A 13424-nucleotide genomic window follows, 5' to 3' on the forward strand; every position below is an offset into this window, starting at 1 on the left:
AGAGGACACTATGCATAGACACAGCTGAAGAACTGGAAGGAAGTCATTCTCAAGCGTGCTCCAGGATGCTCAGGGGGAGTGCAGAGGAGATACTGCCTTTTGCTTGATGGGAGATGACATTTGTTCAGAGCTGTGGAATGAGTTATGCTGTCATAGGTGGAGACTGGGAGAGATGACCTGACACACAGAAGGGACGGCCCAAGCATAGCCTGGGAAGTGTAGAGCTAGCTGCATTGGGACATCAAGTGGGATTTAGCGTACATGAGGGGAGGAAGTACTAGGGCATGAAACTGCATGTAACTAGGGGACTGTTCCCAGGTCAGAGACTTACACAACCTCTACCACTCACTTTTAGAACCTTTCCTTGGCTCAGAGTTTTCTCTTTTGGTTCTTTTCAGTTACCCCACCCCACCCCAACCCCACCCCATGACACACACACACACACACCCCTCAAGCCCTGGGCAGCCACTTACTTCTATCCCCCTAAACTAGCCTTCTCTGGACATTGCTCACATTAGACTCAGGGATGCTGGGTCTTTTTACTGTGTCTTTCACATAGCACAATGTTTGTTTGTTTTCAGACAGAGTCTCACTGTGCAGCTCTGGCTGGCCTGGAACTCACAGAGATCCATTTGTCTCTGCCTTCCAAGTGCTGGGATTAAGGCGTGCCCCATCACACTTGGCCTTAGAGTGTTTTTGAGGGTTCTCTATATTGCAGCATGTGTCATAGCACATTTTTCCGCAGATTATTACTTGATCATGTGGATATACTATAGTACTTTGCTCATTCGCACCATAGGTAAACTAGGTAAAATCCTTAGGTTTTTTTTTTTTTATGCGTATGAATGTTTTTGCCTGCATATTGTATATCACATGTGTGCCTGGTGCCCCCAGAGGCCAGAAGAAGGAGTCAGAGCCCCTGGAACTAGAGTTATAGAAATGGTTGTGAGCCACTGTGTAGGTGATGGGAGCTGAACTCAAGTCCTCTGCAAGAGGAGCAAGCACTTTTAACTTCTGAGCTATCTTTCCAGCCCCAAACTACATTTTAAAAACTTGCATTAAAGTAAAAATAAACTTTCATTCAGGGCATTTATTTAAAAACTGGTTGGCTTTGGACTATTTTGAATATGTTACCGTGAACAACCACATGCCTGCGTCAGTGCAAGCCTCAGGGATTGGAATCAGTCCCTATTTGGAGAGGGTCCTAAATCCAGAGCCTGTCCCAGGGAGGTATAGGCAGAGGTGACTACAACCCTGTCTCCCCCAGGACAAAGGTGATGCCGGGGTCAAGGAGCTGGACAGCTTGAAGAGTGACCGGCTGAGAACCATCCAGCTTAATGTCTGCAACAGTGAAGAGATAGAGAAGGCGGTGGAGACCATCCGCTCCAGCCTGAAGGATCCTGAGAAGGGTAAGGCCACGATGAGACTGCAGGCTTCGACTGTGAGCCTACTCTATGGCTCCTGCTCAACGCTGCCCTCCATTTGCTGGCAACCTGGCAAAAGGCTCCTTTCTTTATTGTTAAACTCTTCCTCCTGCTCAGTGAGAGGAAGTGGATTAAGTTAAGCATGCCTGTGCAATAGGGCAGTAAAATATGGCCAGAGGCAAGTCTGAAATCTATAGAGTGACAGGTGAACTTACTGGTTCAGGCCAGTTCATCCAGTGATCATTGAATGCCCGCCCTGGGCCAGGCACCAGGCGCTGGTGGGGACAGAATGGTAGCTGAGGCACTCTCTGTCACTGAGGAGCTTACTGTTCAGTAATTGGATTGATTTCACCATCCGGGAGCAGGGCATGGACAGGGGCTAAGCAGCAGGAGAAGGGGCTGAGTCCAGTGCCAGGGTATGGCAGGGATGGTAATGTGGTAGAGATCAAGGAAGGTCATATTGGAAGGAGGGCAGAGCACAGGCAATGACAAGAGGCAGCCCACGGTATGCTGGGGTGTGGCAAATGGTTGATTCGGTTGCAGGAACCAATGAGGCAGCGGACTGTCTGCTTTGTGGAAGGTGCTGGAGAGTAAAGGGACTGTCCTGCAGCCTGGTTGGATTTGTGAAGCCTGCACTGGAGGGGGAAAGGGGGATTAAAGGAGAATGTACACAGTACACCCTGAACATGGCGGTAGGCAGAGCTCGCTAGCAGTGCTGAGAGAACAAAGCTGACTGGCTTGATTTGGATGTGGAGATGAAGAAGAGACAAGAGGTGCCCATCCTTCATAGCTGGTATCTTCAACTCTAAGAGCAAGATGAGGGAGGGGTGAGAAGACATGGAGGGAATGTCCAGAGGAGATACAAGCAGTTAGGACCCAGGGAGGATGGAGACAGACCCACAGGAGCTGGAAAGAGTGCCTCAAAGCTAAAGGCACAGAGAGCCAGTGGCCAAAAGGTCAAACGCTGCAGAGGCTCCCTGAGGCCTGAGCATCCGTGCCTCCCAGTCCAGCCTGTGCGGAAGACCTTAGTTTGAGGGGGTACCACTTAAGTGACACCCAGAAACATGGAGTTAGGCCCCACAGCAGGCCCTGTGGAAGAGCCAGTCTGTGTTGTTGATCTTAGAGCTCCTTGATAGGCCAGGCAAAAGGGGGCTTGCCTCCGCTGCACAGACACCCTTCTACAGGCCATGCTGAGGCCATGTTCTCCAGGAGCAGCCTGTGTGTTGTGGACCTACTGAGCATCTGTTAAATAATTAACAGGGGTAGTTGGTGTTCCTGGCCTGTCAAGAAAAGGCAGGCTGGGTCCCAATGGGATGATGAGCAGCCACATAGCCTGTCACCCTTTCTCCCAGCATCCCCTGGGGCAGCTAGGGTGTTATCTTCACAGACTAGTAGCAGGAAAAGCAGCAGGAGAAGCCTGGAGTCACAACTGTGGAACTTATGATTGACAGAGTAAGGCACAGCTGGGACCCAAGGTCCCCATTCCTCCACTCACCGTAACCCCTTCACCATTCTGCAGTTGGGGGTTGGGGGAAGATTTGGAATTTTCAGGTTCCAAAGTAGAAAATAAAACAATCAGAAATCGTGGCTGGTTCTCCACAATCTTTCCCATCCTCTCCATCTACCTCTTCCCTGACAGTCACCTCTCTACCTCCCTTCTGGCCCTGGATGTCTCTTTCCAAGCAAATAAATGAGCAACGCCTCCTGCTGAGCAGTTCTGACTCTGACCTCCAGGTGGCGCCCTTCCAGAGCTCCCCGCAGCAGTGTTCAACATCCCAAGACAGGATTAGGACCAGTGTGCTCCCGTTTTGCGCCCTTGTGGGCACATTTTGGTGCTGATTTTTACTCTGGCTTCATGAAACAGTCAGTACCAAAGTGTGGGAAGCCACACTGAGGTGCTGGGGTGAAGGGGACTCTCTGCTTAGAATGTCCAGCCATATTCCATTAGTCATGTGTGTGTGTGCGCGCGTGTGTGTGCGTGTGCGTGTGCGTGTGTGTGTGTGTGTGTGTGTGTGTGTGTGTGTGTCCCACCCCCTCTTTGAAGGACTCTAAGGGACTGGACATCTGGAGCCTGACCAGCCCTCCCCAAACAAGCACATAGATGCAGACGACCCTAGTACCATTATTTACCCACCAGTAAGCATTTATTGAGTCCCTGCTGTATGCTTGGGACTATGCTTGGTGCCTGTTGGGCTCTGACCTTGGAGCTTGGAACCGGACACCGACCTAGTGACACCTAAAGCAGTTAGACAACCCAGGGGCATTGTGCTATGGGCAGGGAATACCTTCCATCAGGCACATCCATTGATCTGGGAGCACGAAGACTAGATTTAACCCAGGGCTTTGTCTTTCCAGAGAAGTGTGACTTGGGTGTGAACCAGCTCGTCTGTGGGCCTCAGCTACCCATCTGTGAAGTGGAAAAGTACTTGTAGCCATCCCTTTCCTGGTCTGGACCTTACCACTGTGAAGGCAAGGGGCCACAGGAAAGGGAAGAATTGGAAGGAGAAGGTTAGCCTGGCTACAGGTGCAGAGTAGAGACCACGGCAGGGAGACCTGGAGGGGCCTCTGCGATAGCACAGGAGAGGTAAACCAGGACCCGAGTTAGCTAATACAGAAGGAAACGGAACTGGTTCTTTGCCACAGCAAAGGGAACCGACATCTCTGTGGGGCTAAGCATGATGGCTTGTCCTCAGAGCCGGGTCCAAATCGCTTCCTCACCTGGTCGCTGGTGACAGGAGCACAGGCTTAACCACTCTGAGCGTCAGGTAGCCCATTCAGCTATGGCCTGGATTAGCATCTACTGTGTGAGTTAGTTTATGAGGGTCAGGTGACATCAACAAGTGCCACTCCAGGATCTGGTAGCTGTCATTCCGATCATCAGTCATCTTTCCAGCCCTGGGTGACGCACTGGATCGGGAGAAGTTGAAGAAGTTGGAGGAGTGGACGTGATACCTTTAACAGAATGGAGCAGACTTGGGGGCTCCATGTGTTTGTTAGTCGTAGTTAGGGTTAGTTAGGACCGTGGCGCTTAGATGGAAGGGACCGTAGAAGGAGGAGCTGTGGATCCATGGCCCCACCCCCTGTGGGTGCATGGGAGTTGTCTGGACATGGAGGTAAGGTTGAGGCCATGCTGGGAAAGCAGCTGCCTAGGAGTTTGAACAGCAACTGGCTGAGGATTCTGGAGAGCGACTAGGTCAATCCCCGAAACTTTTCAGGTCAGCAGGCCTATCATTCAGTGTACTTTCACAGATCATGCTTAATTAATCTTTACTGTGGGCTGGCAAGATGGCTCAGTGGATAAGAGCACTGACTGCTCTTCCAAAGTCCTGAGTTTGGATCCCAGCAACCACATGGTGGCTCACAACCACCCATAATGAGATCTGACGCCCTCTTCTGGTGTGTCTGAAGACAACTACAGTGTATTATGCCGGAACGAGCAGGGCTGGAGCGAGCGGGGCCAGAGCGAGTGGGGTGTCCTGAGTTCAATTCCCAGCAGCCACAAGATGGCTCACGGCCATCTGTACAGCTACAGTGTACTCATACACATAAAATAAATAAATAAATCTAAAAAGAAAATCTTTATTAGATAGTAGTGCCAGATATAAAACTTTTATTTTTAGGCAGAGCATGCACACAAGTATTTTAGGTCAAGTGATACTGTTCTACCTGAGTCAAACAGAGCCAAGGGAAAATTCCACAAACATGAAGTAAAAGAGGAGATGATGGCAACATTCAGGGGAGCCAAGCTGAGGACAGGATGCTGGGTGTGCCTGCTAGGGGTGGGGTCAGGTAGAACAAAGTGTTGAGTTGGCACAGGGGATGCTGGGTGCCACTAACAACAAGGGGAAGGCTGGTATCCATGGGGCATTAGTGGATGGCGTCTTAAGTAGAGACTGGAGATGGGGCGAGGCTTAGCTGGTGGCCTCTTGGAAGCCATAGGAGACCATGGTGAGCAGTAGGTGGAGGTTGGAGTCCACGGTGTGTGACTGGATAGAGGGGAGGAGGGTCTCAGAGGATAGGGGCGGGGCATGGTCTCAGAGGCCTGGCTACAAGACAGCAGGAGCACAGCACATGGTTAAAAGAAGGCTCTTTTGTTGTTATTGTTTTTTGTTTTTCAAGACAGGGTTTCTCTGTGTAGACCTGGCTGACCCGGAACTCACTTTGTAGACCAGGCTGGCCTCAAGGTGTGTGCCACCACCGCCCAGCTCAAAGAAGGCTCTTAAGAACACAGAGATGTGACGTTTGTAGTCATTCTCCACCTGACACACATATGTTGGGTTCCTAATGCAGACAGGGTTGAAGGGTGGCTGCTGGGTCCGGGAGAGGTTGCATTTGCATAAAACAAGGGAAGGAAGGACGGAGGGCTGTGATTGCCTGGATTGAAGGATTACTCATGGCTGCTTTAGGCTCCAGGAGGGAAGACTGGGGAAGTCAGGAGACAGACCTGGGAGCTGTGGAGTGTCTTGGATGCTTCTGATTGTGTGGGTTGTGCCTGAGGGTCATAGCTTTCAGCCTGAGCTGAGGGCAGGAAGCTCCAGCAGGCAGCTGGTAGGAGGAGGGTACTCTTTGGACACTTAGTAAACTAACCATTTCCTTTCCTTTATAAATGCCCTTAATTCCCCATAATTGAAGGAGAAGGCACCAGAGGTCAGCTGGCCAAGCTTTTAATTTGGGAAAGACTGAAGGAAGGAAAGCAACTGGAGACCAATTACTCTGACATTTACTTTACTCAAACTCCTTCCCATGATGCCCTGGGAGAGTGAGGCCTGGACCTCGTTCTCACAGGTGACAAGCAGGCATCACGTCTGAAGCCCCTGCAAGGAACACAGGGCTTTTAGTGGCAGGAGACAAAGTCCTACAGAGATCAAAGTCTGAGGAGCTCCACAACAAAGAGACAGAACCCTGCTGTGCCCTGAGGCTCTGGCCATCCACTTCTTATACCCCCCAAAACTGAACTCAAAACAAACCCTGAAAAAAAAAAAAAGACCACGTTCCCTTGGCTCAGGTTCAGCTCTGCCTCTAACTTAGTGATGAGACTTACATCTATCTTTTCCCCTGACAGCTTTGGTTTCCCTTGCTGCGAAAATAGTTAACAGATAAGATAAACTCCAAGACCTTTCCAGAGCCAATGTTGTCTCAGCCTACAAAAGCCAGCTGCCCCTTAGCTGCTCTTGTTATAAAACAGTCAGCTGGACCATGCCATGAGAATCGGCATCTCCTCATCTCCTTGGAGCCTGTATCTTTACACGGTCCTCCAGAGAGGGGAGGAAAAAAAGAGAGAGACGCTGGCAAATAGGCTACTGAGTCAAAATCTGTGGCCACCAGCAAAGAGCAGTGTGCTCAGAGGAGGGACGTGGGACAAGAGAGAAGTGTTAAGAGCCCCAAGTGGAGTGAGGTGCGGCCTGATTGTGAACAGGGCTTGGCAGCAGAGTCCATAACTTAATGGGTGACCTTGGAGTTTTGTGGCCTTCTGTGAGCCTGGCTTGGAAAATTCCTGAGGTTTCCCTGGCTGCTAGCAACAGGGCTGATAGAAGCAATAGCTGATTGAATGACTAGGTACAGGGTGTAGACGTGAGGCCACATGGAGGAGAGGGAAAGCCTGTCTTCATTACTTTTCTGTTGCTGTGATAAACGCCATGACTAAGGGTACACTGGGAAGAAAGAGTTTATTTAGCTTATAAACGTCCACGTCCCAGTTCATCATTGAAGGACGTCAGGGTAGGACCTCAAAGCAGGATCCTGGAGGCAAGGACAGAAGCAGAAGCCATGGAGGAGTGCTATTATTGGCTTGCTCAATTTGTTTTCTTATACACCCCAGAACCACCTGGCAAGACTTTGTGTCATCCACGGTGGTCTAGGCCTAGAAGCCTTATGAAGGCATTTTTCAATTAATATCACCAGGTACTTCTCTTAGGTTTGTGTCAAGTAGACAACAACCAAACAGTACAGTGTTAGAGGGAAGCAAGACACAGGCAGAGATCTACAAGGCTCAGTCATGAAGGGCTGAGAACTGATGGGTTCAGGAAGCAGTGCCATGAAGCCTGGATATTCCATCTAAGGGACATGGTATCAGCCAGGATGTGGGGTCTCACTTTTTCCTGAGAGTCTTGGGTAAGAGGCTGGAAGTCGGAGGAAGAGATCACAGTAGACAGGCTGGTGGTTGGGATTTGAGCCCACAGGGTGACTGGCTGTGTCCTCCCCTGTCCAGGAATGTGGGGCCTGGTTAACAACGCAGGCATCTCAACGTTTGGGGAGGTGGAGTTCACCAGCATGGAGACATACAAGGAGGTGGCCGAAGTAAACCTCTGGGGAACCGTGCGCACAACAAAATCCTTCCTTCCCCTTCTCCGAAGAGCCAAAGGTGAGTCGGGACGACAGATTCCTCCTGCCCACGCCCTTCCCCGTGCCTGCCAACATCCATAGTAGTGAGTCCCAGAGCCATGGTGGGCTTGGGAATGGTGGTGTGCACAAGTGTATAGCCATGGGGAAAGGGGGCTGCAGCTTTCAGAAGTGGAGGAGGTGAGCTGGGCACAGTGGAGTAAGATCTTGAGGTTAAGTCAGTCTGAGCTACATAATGAGACCGTGTCTCAAAAAAACACACAAAAAGGATTGCACAAGAGTCTGTGCCCTTGGGGCTTACAGATGGATCATAGCGGCTTGAGTCTATACGCTTTTATATCCAGAGTAATGTTAAACTAATGTTAGCGTACTCATTTCATAGCTAAAAAATGAGACATGGTGCTATTTGGTTCAAACTTGAGACTAGAAATTTAGAGAATAGACATAACACCCAGATCATCTAAGATAGCCAAATGTGAGCAAAACCACCTCTAAAGTCATGAGATCTGATTTTTCTCCCTGGAACAGCAAGCTGTTGGGAAAAGAGGGACCACATCCCCAGAGCTGTGGGCAGGGGGCAGGAAAGAACAGGGTGCAGATCGTAGCCTTTAAAAGGAAGCTCAGCCTTTTCATGACTTCACGTTCCTTCCTAGGGGCAGGCTGGTCTCAGGTCAGCCTGGGCTGAGTAGGATCTGCCCCACCCTCACTGCCCCCAGAATAGAAGTTGTGATAGGTCCCTATATTCCCAAGCTATTCCTGTGACAGAGCACATTTGAAGTTACCATTTTCTGTATGCCTGGCAATACAGGCAATGCCACGGTCACGTTCAGCCTTGGTGTCAGCTTTGGAAACCCTGTCCCCTGCTCCTGCAGCCTACTTCTTTCTGGATCTGGTATAGGGAAAAGTCCACCAACTCAGGTCCTCCTCTATTATGGGGTGTTCTAGGCTTCCTTTGGCCAGCCTTGTCCTGGGCCCTCTGGTTTCTGTATTTCTGTACTGTATTTCTGTCCATTGCCAGCAGTCAGTACCCACCTGGGTTCTGCATATTACTTCTGCATGCATCAGGCTGGGAAAGCTGAGCTTTGAGCTCCCTGAGGGGAAGGGGGGGGGGTTTGGTTTGTGTTTCTCTGTGCCCAGCATCAGACCCTTAAAGTGAGCAAGCAGGTCCACACAGACATGGTCATCCATTTCTCACACCTCCCATTGTGTTTTAACCCTGTGGTATTATCACCAGGCAGGTTCTGGCTGGGTATCAGTTAGTTGTGTGTCACCTATTCCACTGTACCCTACCAGTACACTGGCTTGTTGCTCACTTGTACCCCATTCCCTAGTCCTGTTGGGCACAGCAGAAACCCTTAAGGAAGATAGGAAATACTAACTAGCTGGGTGGTCCAAGCTGGGTGGTCCGGGACTCTGGATGGTTCTAAAGCTGTCCCTGCTGGGCCTCCATGTCACAAGGCAAAGCCACCTGAAGAGATGTTTGCTGTCTTCTACAGGCCGTGTGGTTAACATCAGCAGCATGCTGGGCCGCATGGCCAACCCAGCCCGTTCGCCATACTGCATCACCAAGTTCGGGGTCGAGGCCTTCTCGGACTGCCTGCGCTATGAGATGCACCCCCTGGGTGTGAAGGTCAGTGTAGTGGAGCCTGGCAACTTCATAGCTGCCACCAGTCTCTACAGCCCTGAGCGTATCCAGGCCATTGCCAAGAAGATGTGGGATGACCTGCCTGAGGTCGTCCGCAAAGACTACGGCAAGAAGTACTTCGATGAAAAGATCGCCAAGATGGAGACCTACTGCAACAGTGGTTCCACAGATACGTCCTCTGTCATTGATGCTGTCACACATGCTCTGACGGCTGCCACCCCTTACACCCGCTATCATCCCATGGACTACTATTGGTGGCTGCGGATGCAGATCATGACCCATCTTCCTGGAGCCGTCTCTGACATGATCTACATACACTGAAGAGCTGAAGAAGCCCCCTGCGGCCTCCGCCAGGGAACCTGGTGGGAGGGAGAAGGATGAGGGGAGGAAGTTCATACAGTTACCTTTTGATTAGCCATTGTGGATTATCCACTGTCTTAGGAAGACCTATTTCAACCTTATGTGTTCAATGTGGTGAATGGTTTGGTCTTTCACAAATATGGGGGCACAGGTGGGTGGCCCTAAACCTCAAGGCCAATATGGTGCTTCTGTCTATCTCGAGTTGATTTTATATAAAGATTTGTGGGGAAATACCTTTATATTAAGGACAGATTATTAGAATAGAATCCAAAAATCATTTTCAAGCCAAAACATCCATTCAAAATATGTATCCCACTTGATCCTTAAGCAAGTCTCTTGAGTAAACAGAACAGAATTTTTTTCTTGTGTGCATGAAAGAATTTGCAGATCACAGAGAACATATGGCCACACCTCTTTCATTGTATGGAAGGGGTCCCACTAGCGTTTTGGCAAAAGCACATCACATTTGTGTTCCCCAGACACTTGAACCCATCAGCCCAGGAACCCTCTGACCAACCTGTACCTTCTCCTGAGCCAGTCACACCAGAGGTCATTGTGTGTGTGGTGTCTCTGCATATCCGTGGCACTGTGTGACTGGTGGCCAGCAGCCAGTGACTCTCAGCTGGCTCGGCGGGGTAGGGGATCTAGAGATTTTTTCAGCTGAGATTTCGACACTCTCTTTCAAGACTCAGGTTAGATCTGGGTGGAGATGCTGTTCGGCTGAGAAGTGCAGCTTGGTTTTGCCTAGGACAGGATTGGTGCTATGCTTGGTGCTGCAGACAGACCAGTGGTGCCTAGGTGGGCACCAAGACGCTTGCCCAGCAAAGGGTCTAGATGCCTGATAGTCTCGTGTGCTCGTGTGGTGCTCACGCATGTACACACACACACACACACACACACACACACACCAGCTCCACAGACTTCAGGGTGGTCACCTCTTCTTGGTATTGGGAACTTCTTTTTAATTAAGCTGAGATGCTGCTAGACAGCCTGTGTTGCCAATCAAGGAACCTTTGAATTGGAAGGCTGTTTGTCCCTGAAGTTTCCCACGGTCTGGGTATTTGGATCCAAACCAAATACCACCATGTTCCAGGTGGCAGCAAGTCTTGGGCAGGGAATTTAAGTGCCAACTTTACACATCTCAGCTTTACCCATTTGTTTCAAAGTCTAGGACTGCCACTAGAGGGAGCCCTGCCTCCTCAGCTAGAGCCTGCTCACGCTCGGGAGTCTTGGTTCACACAAGCTTGAGGTCTTTCCAAGAGTGTTTGACCATCTACTTGGACACTGCCTGGGAACAAAGAGAGAAGCAAAGCCCCCTTGGAAAGTGATCCTACACTCCTGGCAGTGTCTAGCCTGAAACTGGAGCTTAGAGACGGGAGAAAGCAAAGGAAAGGAACTCAGATAGCCTCAGCAGAGTGCAGGCAGTGCTGAGGCAAAGAGGGTCCCACAGAGCGAATTCAGCCTGCCTTTTGGGCTTTTGACCCCTCTGGATTCAAACAGAGGTGCACTGTTCTAGCTCCTGTCTTCAGAGCAAGGCAACTAGGACCTGGGAGGGAATGAGAGAGGGAGCCAGGGCCCGTAGAGGGACTCCTGATGACAAGTGTACCTGACAGTGGAATGCCTTTGTATGGTAGAGCCTGCCTCCTGCTGGAGTCTTTCAGTGACATTTTACACCCTGGGAGAATTTGTACTCGTGTTTAATAAAGAGATTGGTCGCAACACTCAGAGAGTGGCTTGGAGTTACACTCAGTACATCCATCCATCACTGACAACCGGAAGGGGGTTGGAGGTGACACATGCTTGAGTCCTGCTTAGCAATAAACTGAGTGCCAGAGAGTCTACCTTGAGATCTTGAACTGCAAAAGAGGGCTGCCTAGTCAGGCTGTTAAGATTTATTTTATTTACAACTACTTGTTGACTAACTTGTTGGCCTTGATTTTTTAGTCTTTATTCTACTAACTAAAAAGCCCAAGGTTGCCAGGCATGGTGGTAAACCCGTTTAATCCCAGCACTTCATAGGCAGAGGCAATGAGATCTCTGTGAGTTCCAGGATTGCCTGGGCTCACAGGTAAGACCCTGTCTCAGAAAAGAGAAGTCCAGGGTACCTTCTCTCCAAATAATCTCAGTAGTAATTCAAACCTCCCACTTACCCTGGCTTGCTGAAACTACCAGCCTGCTTGTCCACAGAGCTACCTTTGATCTTTATGAGGCAAGTGAGGTGGGCAGATCATAGGTTATTCCCATTTTATAGGTCATATAACTGAGGCCCAGTAGAGGAAAGTGACTCACCAAGCATCAGTGGGTGGAGGCAGAATGTCCGGCCTCCAGAATTACGTGAGTATGTATTTTGTATTTTGTTGCTTAATCCTCCACCGATGGCATGTTGTTATAACTGCCAAGCTGACCAATATAGCCAGGAGCCTAGCATTCTTTGTCTTACTGACCATTTGCCTGTGGCCTTTCAGGTAAGGGAGAGGATCTAGGAATGTGTACTGGCTCCCACCTGTCAAAATCTTCCTTTGTGCCCTTGAGCCTCAGTACCACAGGCAAGATGAGAGAAAGCAAACCTTTGAGGAGGGGGCAGAGTGCAGGGTGGCTGGGGATGGGTAGTGGGGGTCAGGTATGGCTCAGGCTGGTCTCTGGGTCCTCTAGCCTGCTGCTGAAAGCATGAAAGCATGAGCCCATTCTTTGATGGCTGGAAATAAACAAGTTGGTTTTGTTTTTGTTTTTTCAAGACTCTGATGCACAACATGTGCTGAGCTTAGCATTCCACACCAAGGCCACAAGGCTGTGTGAGCAGGTGACTGGACAGCCGGGCCCTGCCTGTCACAAGCTGCTAGGGCTGCCCGCACCCCCCACCCCTCACCCCTCTTCCACCCCCCCTCCCCACCCCTACCACCTAAGGCGGGAGTCTTGAGATTCCCATTGTGAGGCCTGCTCACTTCCTGTATTTCAACCCTGCTTTGCAAATCTGTGAGCGCTCTCCTTAGGGCAGGTGAGCAAGCAGGCTTTCCCAGCTTGGGAGCCAGGTAAGGACCAGACTTGGCTACCCAGCCAGTTACGCCTCCTCTCACCTGATCTTCCTAGCAGCCTTGGCAGGCAGGCAGGCAAGGTGGGGTCAAGATCTATTTTACAGATAAGAAAACAGGCTTTCCCAAGTCTCTCATCACCTGAGGGACAGAGCTGACTGGCCAAGCTGAGCTCACCTCCAGCCCAGAGCCAACGATGCGATGCGTGAAAAGCAGGGCAGATGGTACCAGGATCTAAAATAAGGAGGGGAAAAAAATACCTCGATTATGTAACAGTGAGAGGAATCTTTAAGCTCATGCATAGTAACAATCACAGAGTATGGCCACAAGAACCAGCTCTCCCACCCCCATCCCCACCCCCATCCCCTTGGTATTCTGAGCATGGCTCCCAGGGAGACTGTGTTCCTGGAGGAATCCACCAGCCACCTTGCGGCCAGCAACCTGCTTTTGCAGGGCTGATACTGTGGCCAGTGGACATTCAGAGGACAGAATTTTAGAAACACTTGTGCCCACACCTCCGGGAGCTTGAGAGGCACGGGAATAGAGCTTGGGACAGATGGTCTCAGTTTTACTTGAAGAGCTTGAACTGGGAAGCACCAGGACTCTGGTGCCTAGTTAACCCCAGGG

General features: G+C 50.4%; 1 protein-coding gene across 4 annotated transcripts in view; it reads left to right on the forward strand.

Moving 5' to 3' along the window:
- The window catches only part of Bdh1 (3-hydroxybutyrate dehydrogenase 1), a 32427-nt gene extending 20934 nt beyond the window's left edge, over nucleotides 1–11493 (forward strand). For all 4 annotated transcript variants that reach the window (XM_031363605.1, XM_031363607.1, XM_031363608.1 and 1 more), the window contains 3 exons: nucleotides 1268–1409; nucleotides 7633–7785; nucleotides 9260–11493. In XM_031363605.1, coding sequence (XP_031219465.1) covers nucleotides 1268–1409; nucleotides 7633–7785; nucleotides 9260–9729 — 765 coding nt within the window. In that variant the 3' untranslated portion in view covers nucleotides 9730–11493. The remainder of the gene's footprint in view (nucleotides 1–1267; nucleotides 1410–7632; nucleotides 7786–9259) is intronic.
- Nucleotides 11494–13424: the final 1931 nt, after the last annotated feature.

Source organism: Mastomys coucha, unplaced genomic scaffold, assembly GCF_008632895.1.
Source record: "Mastomys coucha isolate ucsf_1 unplaced genomic scaffold, UCSF_Mcou_1 pScaffold12, whole genome shotgun sequence".
In the NCBI taxonomy this organism is placed as follows: domain Eukaryota; kingdom Metazoa; phylum Chordata; class Mammalia; order Rodentia; family Muridae; genus Mastomys; species Mastomys coucha.